Genomic DNA, 19119 nt, shown 5'->3' with positions numbered 1-19119 from the left:
CAGTCAACCAACCAACCAACCAATCAATCAATCAATCAATCAATCAATCAATCAGGTCAACCCATAACTCCAGAGCTACAACTCTCAGCGGCTTCCACCCAGCGTGGCTCAAGGCGAGGAATGCTGGGAACTGTAGTTCAGTAACCTCTGCTTGGAGGCGGAGCGGGAGGCGCTGAATCAGAAACCCGGCGCCTCCTGCGCTTCCTTTCCGCTGCCTCCTTGCAGTTCCCTTCGAGGCCACCAGAGGGCTTCCCCCACCCACCCTTGCGCCTTTTGCCGACCAAATGCTTTCGCATTTCCCGGGGCTGAGCCGCGTAGCCGCTTCGGGCATGGGCGCCGCTGCTGCTTTGCCATGGGTGAGTGAGCGTGCAAGGGTCCCTGAGTTGGGGTGATGGGTCCCTTCCCCCCTTTTTTCTTTTGCAGCCGGGAGAAGCCGTTGCACGGCCGGCCGGGTGCAAATCTTGAAGCAGAGCCGCCTCTCCCCTCTGTCCTTCCTCGCCGGGCCTGGGCATCGAACCTGAATTCTAGGGGGTAGTGGGGGCGAGGGGGAAAAGCCGGGTGAGGTGTAAGAAAGGCACGAGGATCTGGAAAGCAAGCTGCGATCCTCCGAGCCTGGTTTCAGCGGCTAGCAAGGACCGGATAGATGCCCCCGGTATGCCCCCTCGCCCTGTGTGTGCCCACCGGTGCCTAGGGTGGCTGGCATTGCACCGTCTGCGCGGGGTTTGCAGACCACCACCACCCTCCCCGATCGAGCCTGCCCGCCCTGCTCTCCCGGCCGCCGGCTCGGATGGTCTCCTCCTTCCGTGCCAAAGCGGATGTCGGAACATCTGGATGCCACGCTTGGACTTCGCCTTCGGAGGCCGGCCCGGAAGGGGTGGCATCCTGGCAAAGCTGCAGAAGAGGTGCGGAGCGGTTTCGGGGGAGCTGGCCCGGAAATTGGGCGAGGAATCCGGATCGGGAGAGGAGGATGCCCGCGCTGGGGGTAAGGCGGCTGATGTGGGATTTAACAGATGAATTGGGAGGGACCTTGTAGGTCATCTAGTCCAACCCCCACCCCCGCCCAAGCAGGAGACCCTACACCATGGACGGACAAATGGCAGTCCAATCTCTTCTTGAAAGGATGAGGAGGAAGAGTCTCGCGTTGGGCTGGGCTGGATGACCTCGAAGGTCCCTTGCCCGTCTTTAATGCTAGGGAAGATGCCCGAAAGGGGGTGAGTGGGATTGGCAGAAGGAATAGAGGATCCAGTGGGAAAGGTCGAGGGCTGTTTTCCCCAGATGCTAGCTAGATGCCATGTTCCTCCCCTCCCACCCCTCCCAAAATAAGCTTGGATGGGGCACCACAAGGAAACCTCAGGTTTGGAGAGTAGAGGAGATACAGGTATTCCTTGACTTAGGACTCGAATTGAGCCCAAAATTGATGTTGCTAAGTGAGAAATTGGTTAAGGGAGTTTTTGGCCCCATTTTTACAACCTATCTCTACACGGTTGGTTAAGGGAATCACTGCTGTTGTTAATAGAATAGAATAGAATACCTTTATTGTCACTGCATTCACAAATACAATGAAATTTGAAAGCTACTCCTGCACAGTGCCCCAAACACCACATCACAATCACACTACAGAGTATTTAAAAACATCACCCTAAGCCAAAATCATTTTAGTATGCAATGTGAATTTGACCGTTCTGCTAAATTAAGCTAAATTATTTATCTATGATTTATCTATTGATCAGACTTATGTGGCCGCCCATACTTGGCAGAGTATAACTTTCAATCAATATACAATATAAAAGCAAACATAAAAACACTTAAAAAGTCAAATTAACAAATGAACAACAAATTTAAAATACAGAAACTGTAGGGAGAGAGTAAAAGGGATCAGCCTTAATGGAGAATCTCTCTGGTACTCTCAAATTCCCAGGCCTGGTGATATAACCAGGTCTTGAGTTATTTACAAAATGATGATGATGATTTAATAATATAATAATCTCATGCCAGACATTTTGTGGGTCATAAAACAATCCATTATTGTGGCCAGCAATCCACAGCTTGAAAAGCATACAAGCAAGGAAGAATACAAAAGGCATGGATTTATTTTTCGGAAAGACCACTGCCTTCAGCTGAACTCATTTTATTTATTTTATTTTATTTTTATCCTGCCTTTTTATTACTTTTATAAGTAACTCAAGATGGGGAACATACATAATACACCTTTGTCATCCTACTTTCCCCACAATAACCCTGTGAGGTGGGTTGGGCCAAGAGTGAGTGACTGGCTCAAAGTCACCCAATTGGCTTTCAGGGCTAAGCTGGGACTAGAACTCACCGTCTCCTTGTGATTGGATCAATGTCACCCACCCAGATTTCACACCTTAGTTGGGACTAGAACTCACCATCTCCTGGTTTCTAAGCCAGCGACTTTTCAACGATGGAGAATTCTTTTGGAAGCATTTGAAAATAGAAAAATAATGCAGAAATCCCCTGTAGCGTGATGCCCTTTTTCTGATTTTCTGTTGAAATCAATTCAGAATATTTACTAGAAAACTTATTACCCAGTGACTTTTACGAATTCTTTTAAGGTGAAATATTTCCATTTTAAGGAGCAAGAAGGAGGCGCTGAAAAGGTTTCTTTTCATCAAGCCTTCTTGAAAAAGGCGTTAAATTTATATCCTCTTCAGTGTGGATTGCAGTGGAGTTTGTGAGGTTTGTTTTTTTTAAAAAAAAAAAAAACATTGCTCTGTTGACCTCTTTTTGGCTTTACTTTATGAAAACCCAGCACCCTCAACTTGCTAGTACATGTGTCAATTGTTTTTTATACTCTTGATTTTCACTATTTGGAGCTTGGATGGTGATTAAAGATAAGATAGAAAGTAATTTATATCTAAAGATAAGATAGAAAGAAATTTCAACCTATAATCTTGTGTTGGCTTGCAACCAGCCCTGGAGTTCCTGCCACTGTCCAATGTTGCAGCATATCTGGATTTTCAGCTTGTTACTTCCTGATAGCATCCGGGTAGCTTAAAAAAACCAAGCAAAACCAGTATCTACAGACACATTGATCTCGTCTCTAGAAGGCAAGGGGACCTGTTCGGTTTTTCCTAGGGAAAAGTCCCTGGTAAAAAATTTGGTGGGTCAATTGCATCTTTCTCAAATCGGCTTTCTGGCTTTTACTGCAGCCCAAAGACCAAACTTGAGGGGGAAAAATTGTGAGTATGCCTTGACTTCCTTCATTCATGAAGACATTATAGGAAAGGAGAAGCATGAGGCCCAAATCAGGAAATTCACCTTTTCTTTAAAAAAATTCAAATATTAGCTCTTGAATTCGTGGCCTCTGATGGAGCCACCTGTAGCTCCAGAGTGGTTTGCTTTTGAATGAAATGTGGTTGGTGGGAAGAAAACAATGGAGCTTCTGATTTTCATAAATGAAGAAGAACCCAATGTTCTTTTTTTTTTTTTTTAAATCAGATTCTCTAATTGTGAAAAAAACAAACCACAAGGGAAAGGATGGATTAAAATGTTTTGAAAGGCAGAGGAGGGGAAATAGGTCGATAAAGGATTTTTCCACGGCTCAAAAATCCCAAGTAACTACAGAATCCTTGTTGGTAAAAACCGAGTAACGGAAAGGTCATAAAATGGGACAGATAACAGATAATCAGAGTTGGAAGGGACCTTGTAGGTCATCTAGTCCAACCCCCCGCAGCAGGAGACCCTACACCATTTCTGACAGATGGCAGTCCAGTCTCTTCTTGGAAGCCTCCAGTGGTGAAGCTCCCACAACTTCTGAAGGCAACTTCTGTTCCATTGGAAAAAGAGATATTAATAAATAACTATTAAGATCTCCTGCTTGAACGGGGTGGAGCTGGACCAAAAGACCTCCAAGGGCCCTGTTCTGAATTGAAATTAAAAGTCCCATTTGTGCACAAATTAGTGGCAGGCTAATGTTAGCGAGGTGATCAAATGGAGAAGATGGTCGATGGATAACTATTTGAAATTGTTATGATGTGGTATGTTTTACTCTGGTTGTTATTTAACCCTGGGCATCTTTTGTTTATTTGTTGTATGAGAAACAAGTATAAGTATGAACATAACATATAAACATATAAATGTAAACAGGTATAAGTATATACATAAGAAATGAGTATGAATAAATGGGAACAGTAGGACAGGGACAGTAGACACGCTGGTGCGCATATGCACACCTCCTTACAGACTTCTTAGGAATGGGGTGAGGTCCACAGTAGACAGTGTAGGGTTAACATTTTGGGGAGGTTTGAGGATGTAACAACAGAGTCAGGGAGTGAGTTCCAGACATTGACCACTCTGTTGCTGAAGTCGTATTTCCTGCAATCGAGTTTGGAGAGAGTTTACTTTACTTTACTGTCATTGCATCTAGTACAACAAAATCAAACACTATCTTCAGTGCACATCATGACCATGAAAATAAACACAAACACACATCCTTCACCCTCCACACATTGAACTGAAAACCCTCGACACAGCACTATACAGCAGAATTCAAAAGAGCTCCTGCCCTGGGATAGAAGCTGTTTTTCAGCCTATTTGTCTTTGTTTTTATTATTCTGTACCGTCTGCCAGATGGTAATAATTCAAAAAAAAGTTTCCCAGGATGAGATGGATCTTTGAGAATGGTTTGAACTTAACTTTGAGCTGGTATCTATTGTTTGCCTGTGTGTTATTGTGGTTTAGGGCAGAAGGGTCTCCAAACTTGGCAATTTTTAAGACGTGTGGACTTCAACTCCCAGAATTCTCCCAGCCAGCAAAATTCTAGAAGCTGAAGTTCACAAGTTTTAAAGTTTAGAGTAAGCCAAATAAACATATCGATAATAGGGCTCTTCCCTTGAACTGTGCCGCGCATTTTATCGGCTCCTGGTTGATCATGGACTCCTAAAAATAATAATAATAAGGGAGATCAGAGCTGATTACCAGCTTAAAAGGGTGGAAAACTACCCTTTTCCAAATACGGATTGAGCTGGGCGCGATTTTACGAGAAGCGAATCCTGGTTTCACAAGAGCAGAAGCCCAGTCTAAGAAGTTAAGGGTTAGCTTAGAAAAATGAGAGGAGTGAGAACTTTTTAAATTGGTTCTACACCTGTCCTTGTTCTATTTCTTTTCTGCCCAAATCTTGTCAGTACGCAGAGTCCATTTAAATCAGGTATTTTTATCTAATCTTTAAAATAATTTAATTTATTTATTTTATTTTTTTGTTTTTTATTTCCTGCTGTTATTGTTTTTATAAACAACTTGAGATGACAGACAGACTTAATCCTCCTCCCCGCTCTTATTGTCCCCACAACAAAAACCCTGTGAAGTGGGTTGGCCTGAGAGAAAAGACTGGCCCAAAGTCACCCACCCAGCTCTCGTGCCTAAGGCGGGACTAGAACTCACTGTCTCCTTGTGATTGGCCCAAAGTCACTTACCTGGCTTTCGTGCCTAAGGCGGGACTAGAACTCACTGTTTCCTTGTGATTGGCCCAAAGTCACTTACCCAGCTCTCGTGCCTAAGGCGGGACTAGAACTCACTGTCTCCTTGTGATTGGCCCAAAGTCACTTACCTGGCTTTCATGCCTAAGGCAGGACTAGAACTTGTCTCCTTGTGATTGGCCCAAAGTCACTTACCTGGCTTTCATGCCTAAGGCGGGACTAGAACTCAACTGTCTCCTTGTGATTGGCCCAAAGAACTCACTCACCTAGCTGGCTTTCGTGCCTAAGGCGGGACTAGAACTCAACTGTCTCCTTGTGATTGGCCCAAAGTCACCTAGCTGGCTTCGTAACCTAAGGCTGGAAGCTAGAACTCAACTGTCTCCTTGTGATTGGCCCAAAGTCACCTAGCTGGCTTTCGTGCCTAAGGCGGGACTAGAACTCAACTGTCTCCTTGTGATTGGCCCAAAGTCACCTAGCTGGCTTTCGTGCCTAAGGCGGGACTAGAACTCACGTCTCCTTGTGATTGCCCAGAACTCACCTGTCTTTCGTGCTAGGTGGGACTAGAACTCACGTCTCTTGTGATTGCAAGTCACCTAGCTGGCTTCGTGCTATTCCCGCTCTGCTTTCCAAACTAGTCACCCAACTGGTTCTCATGCCACCGTCTCCTTGGGATTGGCCCAAAGTCACCTAGCGAAACTAGAACTCACCGCCTCCTGGTGATTGGCCCAAAGTCAATCAACCTCTTTCATGCCTAAGCCAGGACTTTCCCGCTGTTTCTTCATTTGTTCTTTACAACAACCCTCCTTTGTGGTAGGCTGTGTTGAAAGAGTGCAAAATCAGTGTCCAAAATCCCATTGGTTCAAAATCCACCGATTTTGGCATTTCCTTACCGTTGTGTTAATGGCCTCTGCTAAGGAGTTAGCCAGTCATCGCTTCCTGAAGCTCCTGAATTTTATTTTTAATTTTTTTAACGCCTGCATCTTTTATTGCTCTCCCATCTGTGCTCCCACCTCTTGCACTTCAGAAGTTAAAAAAAAAATATCATGGCGCCCCAACTCTACCAATTCCCCACCTCTGCTCCAAATTCCTTCCCTTCATTGAAATGGGCTGAGCTGTGGCTCTGATTTAGCGCGTGTTTTTCGGCGGCCTTTTCTCTGCTCCAGAAATTGTTCCGGATCAACCATTCCCCATGTCAAAAGATTTAAATAAAAAAAAAAACCAACCCCAACCAGCTCAAACTCAACCACGGTGCGTTTTTCCTCCCTCGTCCAGAAAGCCGAGTTGGGCTAATCCTCTTAGTTACATCGCCTTCGGTGGGGCTTACTTTCCGCACACCCCTCCCGATGACGAGATTAGCAGCTGCCGTGGCACAGAGAGAGAAAAAAAAGGCACAGCTTATGTTTAGGCTTCCTTGGGACACGGCGATGGTTAGCCATGGCTGTGGCTTATGGGTGCTCCGGTTCGTCCTTTCCTTCTCTGCTTCTCCTGTCTTTGCTTTTGGTGGGGAGAGGAAGAGATACGGGCTAATGCGAGGATTTTGTCTTCTGGCTCACGTTTTGTGCGCCCAGGGTTGACTCCTAAGGATGCCCAAAGCCACGGTGGTGAAGTTGATCGTAACCGGGGATGATTTTGGCTACTGCCCGAGGAGGAATCACGGCATCGTGGAGTGTTTCCTGGCCGGGGCCATCTCCAACGTTTCGCTCCTGGTTAACGGGAGCGCCGTGTCTGACGCCGTCCAGCTGGCCAAGAAGTGAGTCTCTCCTTTTTTGTTTTCTTTTTCTTTGATTTCATGGGTATCAAGCAATTCTTAAACCCGAAAGATGGGTCTACAACCAGAGGTGGGTATTCAGCCGGTTCTGGCCAGTTCTGGAGAACCAGTAAGTGGAAATTTTGAGTAGTTCGGAGAACTGGTCAATTCCACTTCTGACTGGCTCCGCCAACCCCATCTCTTCTCCGCCTCCCATTGAGTCCCAGCTGATCGGCCGGCTCTTCTTTTGGTTCCCTGCACAGGAGAACAGAGCTGGAAAGCAGGTTAGTGGGGTGGGGAAGGAAAGGGGATTTTGCAGCATCCTTCCCCTGTCACGCCCACCAAGCCAGGCCCACAGAATTAGTAGTAAAAAAAATTGTTCTACAGGTTGTCCTTGACTAACAATCCTTTGTTTAGTGTCCCTTCAAAATGACGGCAGCAAAAAAAAAAAGCGACTTATGGTTTGTTTGTTTTTCACACTTACGACTGTTGCGGCATTTCCCCTGGGATGCTTGGCAACTGGCATGTACTTATGACAGTTGAGATGTCCCCGGGGGGGTGGGTCGTGTGATCCCCTATTGTGACCTTCTGACAAGCCAAGTCCAATTGGGGGAAAAGCCAGATTCATTTAACAACCGGGACCTAACAAATGCCGTGACTCGCTAGACAACTGTGCTAGGAAGGATTGTAAAAAGGGGCAAAAGTCACTTCACAAATGTCTCACTTGGCCACAGAAATTTTGGGCTCGGTCATGGCTGCAAGTAGAGGACCATGGCTGCAAGTAGAGTTGCAATTTTAAGAGGGACGGGCTTAAAACTCCCACAATTCCCCGGAGGTTTAAAACTCTGGGACTTGGAAGTCCACCAGTCTTAAAAGTTGCCAAAGTTGACAAATACAGTATTATTGCATACAACATGGAAAGAGCCGTGGTGGCGCAGTGGTTGGAATGCATTATTGCAGGCTAATTCTGCCCACTGTCAGTAGTTCGATCCTGACTAGCTCAAGCTGGACTCAGCCTTCCATCTTCCCAAGGTCGGTAAAATGAGGACCCAGATTGTTGGGGGGCAATAGGCTGACTCTGTAAATTGCTTAGAGAGGGCTATAAAGTGGTATATAAGTCTAAGAATTATTTGTATTGCTGTTCTCCTTCCTTCCTTTCCTTCCTTCCTTCCTTCCTTCCTTCCTTCCCTTCCCTTCCCTTCCCTTCCTCCCCCCAGTGGTTAAAAGGCAGTATTGCAGGCAAACTCTGCCTACTCTGCCTACTGCCAGCAGTTCGATCCTGACCAGCTCAAGGTTGACTCAGCCTTCCGTCTTTCCTTTTAAACGAAGACCCAGATTGTTGGGGGCAAGAGGCTGACTCCATAAACCGCTTAGAGAGGGCTGGGTAGCACTGGGAAGCGGTATAAGCGGTATAAGGGCACTGGGAAGCAGTATAAGAGCTATTGCTACACCAGATGTGGGCTGCTCTCCCAAAGTGTGGATTTCAGCTCCCAGAATTCTCAGGGATTCTGGGAGTTGAAATAAATAACTGGCACCAAGATTGCAGAAGAAAGACAGCTCTGAATTCCCAAGGCCAAAGGACTGTGCCGCCTTCTTTTTCACACAAGCCACCCCCAGATACAGGTCAGAAAGAAATGGTGAAGAACCACTAAAAGATACCGCAAAATGAAAATATTGTGTTTTTGAAGAGGTTAAAAACTGTGTCCGATGACAGCATCCCTCTTTAAAAGAATAAATAAATCCCTCGGTGTTTAATTAGGCGATTATCTAACTTATCCTGGCCTGCTTCTGTTCCCGTTTTCTCAGCCAGTCTAAGAGGATTTATTTTGTTGTGCTGGCTGTTACAAACCTGTGAGATTCTTCCTGATTCAGCCCGAGATTTCTCTCCTTCCCTTGTTACTCATTTCTTCCCACATACACTCTTATAAGTTTCCTTGGGGAATTCATTCTTATATACAAAACAGTGTGAAATCACGCAGCTGTGGGTTCTTTTCCTGGTATTAGCCTTCACAACACATAGCTTTTCGCTAGCACGTTGTAATGCATCGCTTTAGTATACAGGTAGTCCTCGACCTACAACCACAATTGAGCCCAAGATTTATGTTGCTGAGTGAGAAATCCGTTAAGTGAGTTTTGCCCCATTTTACGACTTTTTGTTAAGGGAATCCCTGCAGTTGTGAAATTAATAACACAATTGTTGAGTGAATCTGGCTTCCCCCCCCATTGGCTGTGTTTGTTGGAAGGTGGCTGGGATGCTGCAATAGTCAGATTTACGCGCTGGCTACCAAGTGCCCCAAGTTTTGATCATGTGACCACGGGGATCCTGCAACAGTCATATGTGCGAGGACCGACTGCAAGTTCCTTTTTTCAGTGGCATAATTCCACTGAACAAATGATTGTAAGCTGATGACCACCTGTAACACACACACATCCATCCATCCAATTCATCCACCATACACACACACGTACTCTAATTATCCATCATGTCTATAATCTCTACCTTTTTATCTTAGCTTCTCTCTTATCATCTATCATTTCTACCTCTATCTCAGCTTCTCTCTCTCTCTCTCTATCGTATCTATCATCATGTCTATCATCTCTCTTTATCTCAGCTTATATATCATCTGTCATTTCTACCTCTCTATCTCAGCTTCTCTCTCTCTCTCTCTCTCCCTACCTACCTACCTATCTATCTATCTATCTATGGTATCTATCAACATGTCTATCATTTCTATCTATCTCAGCTTCTTTCTATCTGTCTGTCTATCATCTCTCTCTCTCTCTCTCCTATCATCTCTACTCCTTTTTCTCAGCTTCTCTCTCTATTATCTATCAATCATCTATTGCAAGGGTCTTCAAACTTGGCAAGTTTAAGACTTGTGGACTTCAACTCCCAAAATCCCTGAGCTAACATGACTGGAGGAGGAATTCTGGGAGTTGAAGTCCACAAGTCTTACAGCTGTCAAGCTTGAAGACCCCTGATCTATCATTTCTAATTCTCAGCTCTTTCTCTCTCTCTCTCTCTCCATCCATCCATCCATCATCTATCTATCTAGAGTTAATATACGTAATACTCCTGCTTCCTATTTATATATGAGGTCTTCTCCAATTCCATCCTCATCACACCACCACCTCTGTTGGACTGAAAGACCATGATTAAGTCGAACCAGCTTCATGAGCCAATGGAAACACGTACCGGGGTCTCTCCTTGGCCACTATATTATGTTCATCTTCATGTTATCCTCTTCTTTGTCCAAATTCTGGAAACCTCATCTATCCGAGATGGCCCTTCACATCTACATATCCTTTTTAATAGGGAGACAATAGATGTTGGTCACACTTAAATCACATCCTGGAAATACACAAGGATAATTACAGTTCCTGCTGCTAAATGCTTGATTCCCACAAATTACGTCACGGAAGAGGAATCTGATGAGTCACCCTCTTGAACTAGGAATGGGATCCAAGTCAACAAATCCTGCAAGTTTTTCTCCTTGGCAGACGTTCAAAGTTGTGTTTGGTTTTTCAATTCCCCCCCCCCTCTTTCTGTAGACATTCCATTCCGATAGGACTCCATGCCAACCTTTCTGAAGGCACCCCGGTTTGCCCAGCACTGAAGAAAAAGTCCACGCTACTCAACCCAGAAGGGTTTTTCCATGGGAAGATGGGAATTCGGAGGTGTTTGAATGAAGGACTCCTTAATATGGTTGAGGTGAGGGGGAAGCCAGGCAAACACACCTCAGTCAACTCTTTCAAAGGTGGTTGAGATACTGTCAGCCTTGGAAGCCATATTTCACTTAGAAGCTTCGAGTCTACCTGGGAATTTGGGAGGGGGGTATTTCATAGAGAGGTGGAAGATTAGACTCAACAACATTCTTTCTCAGAGAGTCAAGGACATGTTGCCCTCCACCTGGAGGGGACTGACTGGAAGGATGTCTCCAGTTGGGACGATGGTGGATTGGGCCATGTGATGGGCTGGTGGGTGCAGGGGATGGGCTTTTGGTTTCTCTTTTGGGAAGGGGAAAACCCAGAACTCCCAGATTTGGGTTTTCCTCGATGTGCAAATATAACTTCTTTAATAAATTCTTTACTCGGACAAACTTTGTTTCTGAGAGCTGAATGAAGTGGGGTTTCACTGAAACGCTGACAGGTACGTTGTGAAGGATGCCAATGTTGAGCCAGGCAACTCAAATTGGTTGGGTTGGGTCTTCTTTTCGATGTAGGCCAAATTCATCAAGGGAGATGTTTCTAATGCGTTGTGGGTTTCTTTTTTCTTAAATGGTACCAAGCCTGTTTCAGAGCCCACACAACATTTTGTGCGTTTTCTGCTAAGAAGGGCAGGAAATCACATTGCTCTTTTGGGTTAGTGTTGTTCGGAGAAGATTTCAGGGTTGAAATGAGTTCTCATTTCATTGGTGCTCTCTTGAGCTGGTGGTTTTCTTGCAGACATTTCATTACCTCACTAGGTAACATCATCAATGCTAGAAGGGACTGGGGTTTGTGGAGAGGAGGAGGAGGACTGTAGCATCCTTGGTTCTCTCTGAGCTTGGTTGTTTTCTTGCAGATGTTTCATTACCAAACTAAGCAACACCATCAGTGTTAGAAGAGAGTTGGGTGAGAGGAGTAGGAAGACTACTATAGGGCCTTTGGTGTTCTCTGAGCTTGGTTGTTTTCTTGCAGGTGTTTCATTACTCAAACAAGGTTAACAGCACTGATGATGCTACCTAGTTGGGTAGTGAAACGTCTGCAAGAAACCAACCCAACTCAGAAACCATCAAGGAAAAAACCCTTCATTTTGGAGCTTGCCAGGATGTCCCTTGGAAGGTTTAGTTGTGTCCGATTGGTTTTTTTAGCCTTCATCTGACAATTTCATTTTTATAAATGAGAATGTTCGAGCGACGAATTTACAGCTTCTGCTCTTCTACGCTTAGGTGAAGCAGGAATTAATAGCACAAGTGGAGTTGTTTTGCGAACTGACAGGCCATTTGCCACATCACATGGATGGACACCAACACGTCCACGTTCTCCCAGGTAAGTAGGATCGGTCCACCGTCTCCCTTCTGCTCCTCAAAGACATTTCGGTGTTTGTATTTCCCCGGAATTGAGATCCTCTTACCACGTTCTTCCTCTTCGGTTACTCTTCCAGAGATCAGGCACGTATTTGCAGAGGTCTTGGAAGCCTACGGGATCACTTACACGCGGGTTCCCATTGAACCAGATCTCCCGCGCTGTGGTTGGATAGAGTCAACTCTGATGGATTTCTATTCGGGAGTGGAGAAGGATTCGCTGGACACCATAGAGGTCTTTCAAAAGCACGGCATAAGGTGGGGCATCTATAAGAATAGAACGAATGAGCTGGAAGGGACCTTGGAGGTCTTCTAGTCCAGCCCCCTGCTCAAGCAGGAGAACTTATACCATCTCAGACAAGTGACTGTCCAGTCTCTTCTTAAAAACCACCAGTGATGGAACAGCCACTATTTCTGGTGGCAAGCTGTTCCACTGGTTAATAGTCCTCACTGTCAGAAAGTTTCTCCTTAATTCCTGGTTGCTTCTCTCCTTGATTAGTTTCCATCCATTGTTTCTTGTCTTGCCCTCTGGGGCTTTGGAGAATCATTTGTGACCCCCCTCTTCTTTGTGGCAGCCCCTCAAATACTGGAACACTGCTATCACGTCACCCCTAATTCTTCTTTTATTTAGATTAGCCAGACCCAAATCCTGCAGCTGTTCTTTGTATCTTTTAGTCTCCAGGCCTTTTGATAGTCTTAGTTGCTCTTCTCTGAACTTTTTCCAAAATCTCCGTATCTTTTTTGGTGACCAAAAATGGTTGCAGTATTCCAGGTGTGGTTCTTACTAGGGTTTTATAAAGAGCAGGTTGTTTTCTAAGACTAGAGAAATACCTGTGAACCTAATTAGCAGTCAGGAACGGTGTACTTTTTGAACTTAGTTTTGAAAAGTTCTGCTGTAGATGGCCCTTACAACCATTTTTTTAGCCACTCTTTGGACTCTCAAAGTCCAAGACACCCTTTTTTTTCCAAAAAGGGACACTTCTTGGTTTCCTGCCTTGCAAACGTTTCACTTCTCATCCAAGAAGCTTCTTCTGTTCGCCTCTAGATTCTTGAATGAGAAGCGAAACATTTTCAAGGAAAACAAAAACAAGAAAAGTCCAGGTGCTTTTTGGAAAAAGCATCTTTGGGGACAACCCTAACCTGGATGATTGAGAATCTCCATCGATGAAGGCTTGAAATTGCAATGGCACTGAAGGGAGGGACTTACGACCAATTCTCGCTCTTAACAACTGTCGCGATATCACCATGGCTATATGATGAGAGCCCTTGTAACTTCAAACGGTCGCTAAACGAATTGTTGTATGACAAGGGCTACCTGTAAGGGACATATTATTAAGAAAGGATGCCTTATACCCATGATGGTGAACCTATTGCACGCGTGCCACAGGTGCCACATAGAGCCATTTGTGCTGGCAGGTGAGCTGCAGGCAAACTTACCTCACTGCGCATGCACGCACCTCACAGCTAATTTTCGGCAGGTTTGAGGGCTTTTTCGGACTCCCAGAGGTTTGAGGAAGGCTTCTGCAGGCTTTTCAGGTCAAAAACTAGGCCCGTTTCGTCACTTCCTGTTTTTACGAAAATACTGGAAGTGACTAAACGGGCCTAGTTTTTGGCCTGAAAAGCCTGCAGAAGCCTTCCTCAAACCTCTGGGAGGCCAAAAAAGGCCTCAAACTGGCTGAAAATCATCTGTAAGACGCAGTGCAGGTAAAGGGGCGGCGGGGGGTGGGTGGAGATTGCCTTCTGGGTGCTGGCACACGAGCGCGAGAGTACAAGCGCAATTTTTGGCACAGGACCCCCAAAAGGTTAGCCACCACTGCCTTATATAGTCCTCAACTTATGAGCACAACCGAGCCCAACATTTCTGTCGCTAAGTGAGGCCTTTGCTGAGTTTTGCCTCATTTTACGATCTTTCTTGCGAGTTGTTAAGTGAGTCGCCACAGTTGCTAAGTTAGGAACATGGTTGTTAAGGTGAATGTGGTTTTTTCCCCATGGACTTTGCTTGTCAGGTCACAAAATAGGTTTAGCTGATTGTGGGACACCACAATGGTCATACATAGGAGTCAAGCGCCTCAATTTTGACCACACCTGACCATGAAGATGCCACAGTGGTCATTAAGTGTGCACAACGGTCGTAAGCCACTTTTTTCCAATGCTGTTGTAACTTTGAACAGTCACTAAACGAACATTTTGTAAGTTGAGGACTGTCTTTCTGAAACATAAGTAACTTTTTGTCTTCCAGGTGGCCAGATATCTATATCGGCCTCAGCACCATGGGGAAAAATATGTCCACCCAAAACATCTTGGATGCTATTGATAACGCCACCACAGCGCATCTGGCCAAAGACGACTCCGCAACTCCTCCGCCCTCTTCGTTCTTGTGTCCTGGTCAAGGGCTCCGGACGGTGACGCTCGAACTCATGACCCACCCAGGCTACCCCAGCATCCCGCCTACTGGAGGTTGTGGAGAAGGCCCGGATGACTTTTCTCAGTCCTGGGAGCGCCTCCATGAACTCGAGACCTTGAAGAACCCAGAGCTCCAGAAACATTACCAAATCAGGAATATTCAGCTCTGTGCTTTCCAAGATCTCACCGTTTGATTCTCCGTGAAGGACGCTTCCCGTTTTTACATTGGCTAGATCAGGAGTCGGCAACCCACGGCTCTGGAGCCACATGCGGCTCTTTCGATCCTCTGCTGCGGCTGTCGGCTGATCCCACCACTAACTGGCCACATCCCTCCCAGTCCTTCCTCGCCTGACCTGTTTTCTATAGGAAACGGGTCCAAATGGCTCCTTGAGTGTTTAAGGTTGCAGACCCCTGGCCTAGATGAAGATGGCTAGTTCAGGGATGGCTCCCAGGGAGAGCAGAAGACACCTGGGAAATTTTTGCACCCTCTGCAGGCAGATATGGCTCCTCCTCCCCTTTTTAAATTTTATTTTCTTTCATTTTTTTTGCAACTGGAGGGGGGGAAAAATCTCACAGAAGATATTTTTGTGCGATTGTCTTCATGCAAAGAGCCAAGTGGAATTTCCAGAGTTGATGGTTGTGGGAGAGGATTGAGGCAGTCCAACGGGGAGCCATCACTTGGCGTTGACTTGGCAGAAATGCCAGCATAGACCTGAAATTTTAGGGTATACCAAGAGGGGAGAGAATATTGGTAACTCAGCGTTGAAAGGAGGGGCCCTTGTTGCTCTCTGAGCTTGTGGTGGTTTCCTTGGAGACGTTTCGTAACCAAACTAGGTCACATCATCAATGCATCACTGGGTGTTCATCTAATATAGAGGTCCCCAAACTTGGCAACTTTAAGACTTGTGGACTTCCAACTCCCAGAATTCCTCAGCCAACTATGTTGTAAGTCTGGGAGTTGGAAGTCCACAAGCCAAGGTTTGGCACGCTGCAAGAACCCAGCCATACAGTAACCTAGGTCTCTCTTTCTGCCTTATATTCTGAGATAGAAAGGCATTTGGAAGAATCCAATGTTATTTTAGGTTGTTCTTGCTTAGTAACGCGGTGATTTGTTTTAAGGATTAGTAAAAAAAAAAAAACCCACCATCCCAACTGTTTGAATAGCAAGTAGAACAGGATGAATCAAGAATATCTCGATCTGCGAGGCTTAAATCAAAATGTTATGAAAGCTTTGTTAGAAGGAAGAGACAAAGTTTGGAGCCTTCCAATATTTTTTTTTTTACCCTTGGGTTGAAGGTAGTTTAATATCAAAAGCGAACAGTTGTTTTAAGCACTCTCAGGCTTTGAAAAATCAACTTTGCATTAGGCAATCAAATGCTGCCTTTTTTTAACAGGCTCAGTTGCTTTATGCAAAACCACTTGCACAGATGATCCAAAGCTTCTTTCCCCATCTCTGAATTTCCTTTTTTTTAAAAGATAAAACGTTCCCTGGATTTTCACAGGATCCTATCTCTGTTCCAGTAGATATATTTAAAAAGCTGCTGTTAAACGTTATCTTTCTTATTCCACATTTTACAGGGAGTCTTTGACTTACAAACGTCTGTTTAGGGACCAATCAGTTACAACAGCATTGACAAAAGTGACTTGCAACCCATCCTCGTACTTACGGCCATCGCAGCATCCCTACCGGCCAGGTGAACGGAACCAGGTACCAGCATATAAGAATTATAGTGCCCTGGGAGAATTTCATCCTGATTTGTGACCTTCCCAGCTGGCTTTTCCAACAAGCAAAGTCAAATGGGGAATCCGGATTCGCTTAACGACCATGTGATTCAGAAGTGCAGTGATTCACTGAACGACTGTGGCCAAAAAAAAGGTCGTAAAATTAGGCGCGATTCACTTTAAGAACTGCCTTGCTAAGCAATGGAAATTCTGGTTGTAAGTTGAGAATTATCTGTAATAGGTCTCCAATATAATGTTTACTTTTTTTAAGAAATTACATTTCTTTGGTTGATTGTTTAAACATTCAAATCAATTCTGTGACTCTTGTAATTCCCACAAATTTCTTGAGTTCTCTGTTGACACTGAATTATTATTTATTCTTGTATTACTCTGGGACTAATGATGAATTAAACTAGATTTTTTTTTAAAAAAAAATCATCTTTTCTATGGATAAATAATTGCCTACTAATTAGCTCTGCGTTTGGTTAGGAACAGTTTTATAAATTGAAAATTGAGTTTCTTCCGGTCTCTCCCTGGCCTGCACTGGTCAAAACTAAAATATTTGAAAGGAGCATTAACAGAATGATGGCAGAATGTGCCAACATTTAGCCAACTTTTAGATGGAAATATTTACCCTTCCTTTCTAATTTTCTTATGTACTATATCAATTTATTTTGGCTAGTTTGTTCTTATATAGTAGAAATGCAGAGAGAATTGGCTGGGCATTTTAACTAGTTCTGCTTAAATTGCTTCGACAAAATACAAAGAAACATAGGCCAGGATAGATGCCAAGTTGATTTGATTAGGAGGTGGAAGGAAAAGAAAGAAAGAAAGAAAGAAAGAAAGAAAGAAAGAAAGAAAGAAAGAAAGAAAGAAAGAAAGAAAGAAAGAAAGAAAGAAAGAAAGAAAGAAACAGAGAGAGCAAGAGAAAAAGAAAGAAGAAAATGAAGGAAGAAAAGAAGGAAAGGAAAAGAGAGAGAGAGAAAGGAAGGATTCAGCTTAGCACAAAGAAGTGCAAAAGTGTTATTTACAGTTAATCCATTCATCAAAAAGTCATTATTTTAAAAATACTGCAGTCTTCTCAATTTACCATTCATTTAGCAACCAAAATGAAAACAGAACTTTAAAAAAGTGACTTACGCTGATCCTTGCACTTACAACAACTTCTCCCCACGGTCAAAATTTGGTCATTTGGAACGGAAGCAAGCCTTTAAACCATTATATGGCTTCAAAATCTAATCTAACAAAGCTAATGTGTTTCTACATACAGCGCATAACAGCCAAAACAGACAGCAAGACCTGTTAACACCCCAACAGTCACAAGAATCCCCAAGCAGCTGGAAAAAAAAATTGGTTTGGGCGAAAGGGTGGGACCCCATCCGCTCACATCTCTTGCAGAAATGAAAACGGGAGGTTTTCAAAAATAAGACTGGGACCACCTTTGGCCTGGATGTATAAGGTCTCCTGCCTTGAATCAACGGGGTTGGACTGGAAAACTCCCCAAGGTCCTAGAATTCTATGTTCTAAAATCACCTCTCGGGTACATCGAAAGAGGCTCTCCGCTATCCCTCTCTTCTTCAAAATTATTCACCCTGGTTTCACGTGAGGCTCGTGCGCATTTTGCACCTTATTGGAAATCCGTCTTTTGAGTTTTGCAGCCCCCAATTGGGGGGGTAGGGAGATCTTCCCACGGGAAAACAAAAGGGAAAAATGGGGAATCTCACAGAAAGAAGGCCGGGGGTGGGGGGGGGGAGAGAAGGGCTGGGATATTTTAAGATGTTGTTGGACAGAAGCAAGCCTATTTTAGCTGTAGATATAGCCCGGGAAAATTACATTTTGGTAGCCAGAAAAGGGAAAGAGAATAACGACACTCACAAGCTGAGTTTGTAGATGGGTAGTTGGTTATAGCTAAAGATTGAGGGACAGGTGTTGTGTTATTTGCACAAATGCAGCTGACACTTATTGGGCTTGAGTGCAGGAATCTGACCCACAGGGGAGAAGTTAAGATTTTTGTGGTTCAAAGTAACCAAGATAACATGGGGATTCTGAATGTCGGCGCCTTAAATTATCCAGATTTTTTTATGTTCTCTGCTCCGAAAGCACCCATGGACATATTTGCAATTCGACTTAAGAGATGTTTGCAATTTAAAAAGAGAGACCGATTTCCCCCCCATTCCCCAATATCGAAGTAAAAAGAGTTAAAGAGCTGAGTATGGAACAACAACTAAAAGAAAAAGGACATTTTTTTTTTTTTTGCAATGTCTTGCAAGGCAGGGTTTTACATACACTTCAGTTTGACAGGTAAAATTTGGCATTTTTTTTGTTTATTTTGAATCGGAGTGAGCGTGAATGAAACAAAGTCAGTTCCAACTTTCTGCAAACGAAGACACAAAAGTTGTGGAGATTTTGGTAATAGACAAGTGCTGGTCACCAAGCCTACACACACATATTAAGGAAAATGCAAGTGTCCATTAAGGTTTGTTGTTTTTTTAAACTTTAATCGCCTACCAAAGAATGTGTCTAAGAACACTTAAAACAGATGTTTCATACCCCAACTGATAAGGAAAAAAACTGCCTTTTTTTTTCTCTTTCTTTCTACTTTTCAAACAGAGGTACTTGGCTGTCAATCTTGTACAGTTTAAAATCAAAAGCTGGAGTGGAGGAGATGGAAGGGTGTACGCAAAATAATAATAATAATAATTAAAACTTGAAATGCTATTTCTACAGCTCCCCAACCATACAT

The 19119-nt window shown here is 44.2% G+C and overlaps 1 protein-coding gene and 1 long non-coding RNA gene across 6 annotated transcripts; one reads left to right on the top strand and one right to left on the bottom strand.

Annotated features, from left to right (window-relative positions):
* The first annotated feature begins 241 nt into the window (after window positions 1-241).
* Window positions 242-16811, top strand: YDJC (YdjC chitooligosaccharide deacetylase homolog). Of its 5 annotated transcripts, none has more exons than XM_087942452.1 (6): window positions 242-356; window positions 7007-7188; window positions 10738-10897; window positions 12117-12216; window positions 12332-12509; window positions 14491-16811. In XM_087942452.1, exons 2-6 carry the CDS (start codon window positions 7022-7024, stop codon window positions 14846-14848), a joined length of 963 nt encoding a protein of 320 aa, XP_087798578.1. In that variant the 5' UTR covers window positions 242-356; window positions 7007-7021; the 3' UTR covers window positions 14849-16811. The 5 variants fall into 5 exon arrangements, with proteins under 5 accessions (XP_087798578.1, XP_026542467.1, XP_087798579.1 ...); XM_026686682.2 differs by having other exon boundaries at window positions 318-982; XM_087942451.1 differs by lacking the exon at window positions 242-356 and adding an exon at window positions 3046-3124.
* Window positions 4886-6438, bottom strand: LOC148129610 (uncharacterized). Its single transcript, XR_015745220.1, has 2 exons — window positions 6329-6438; window positions 4886-5675 (listed from the first exon to the last, which is right to left on the bottom strand). It is a non-coding gene; the product is annotated as an uncharacterized LOC148129610 (long non-coding RNA).
* Window positions 16812-19119: the final 2308 nt, after the last annotated feature.

This window comes from Notechis scutatus, chromosome 13 (assembly GCF_049901735.1).
Source record: "Notechis scutatus isolate UNSWTSFEM ecotype Mainland chromosome 13, rNotScu1.2, whole genome shotgun sequence".
NCBI classification, from domain to species: Eukaryota; Metazoa; Chordata; class Lepidosauria; order Squamata; family Elapidae; genus Notechis; species Notechis scutatus.
Note: the sequence above shows the minus strand (reverse complement) of the source record. Positions and strands in the feature narration are given on the sequence as shown.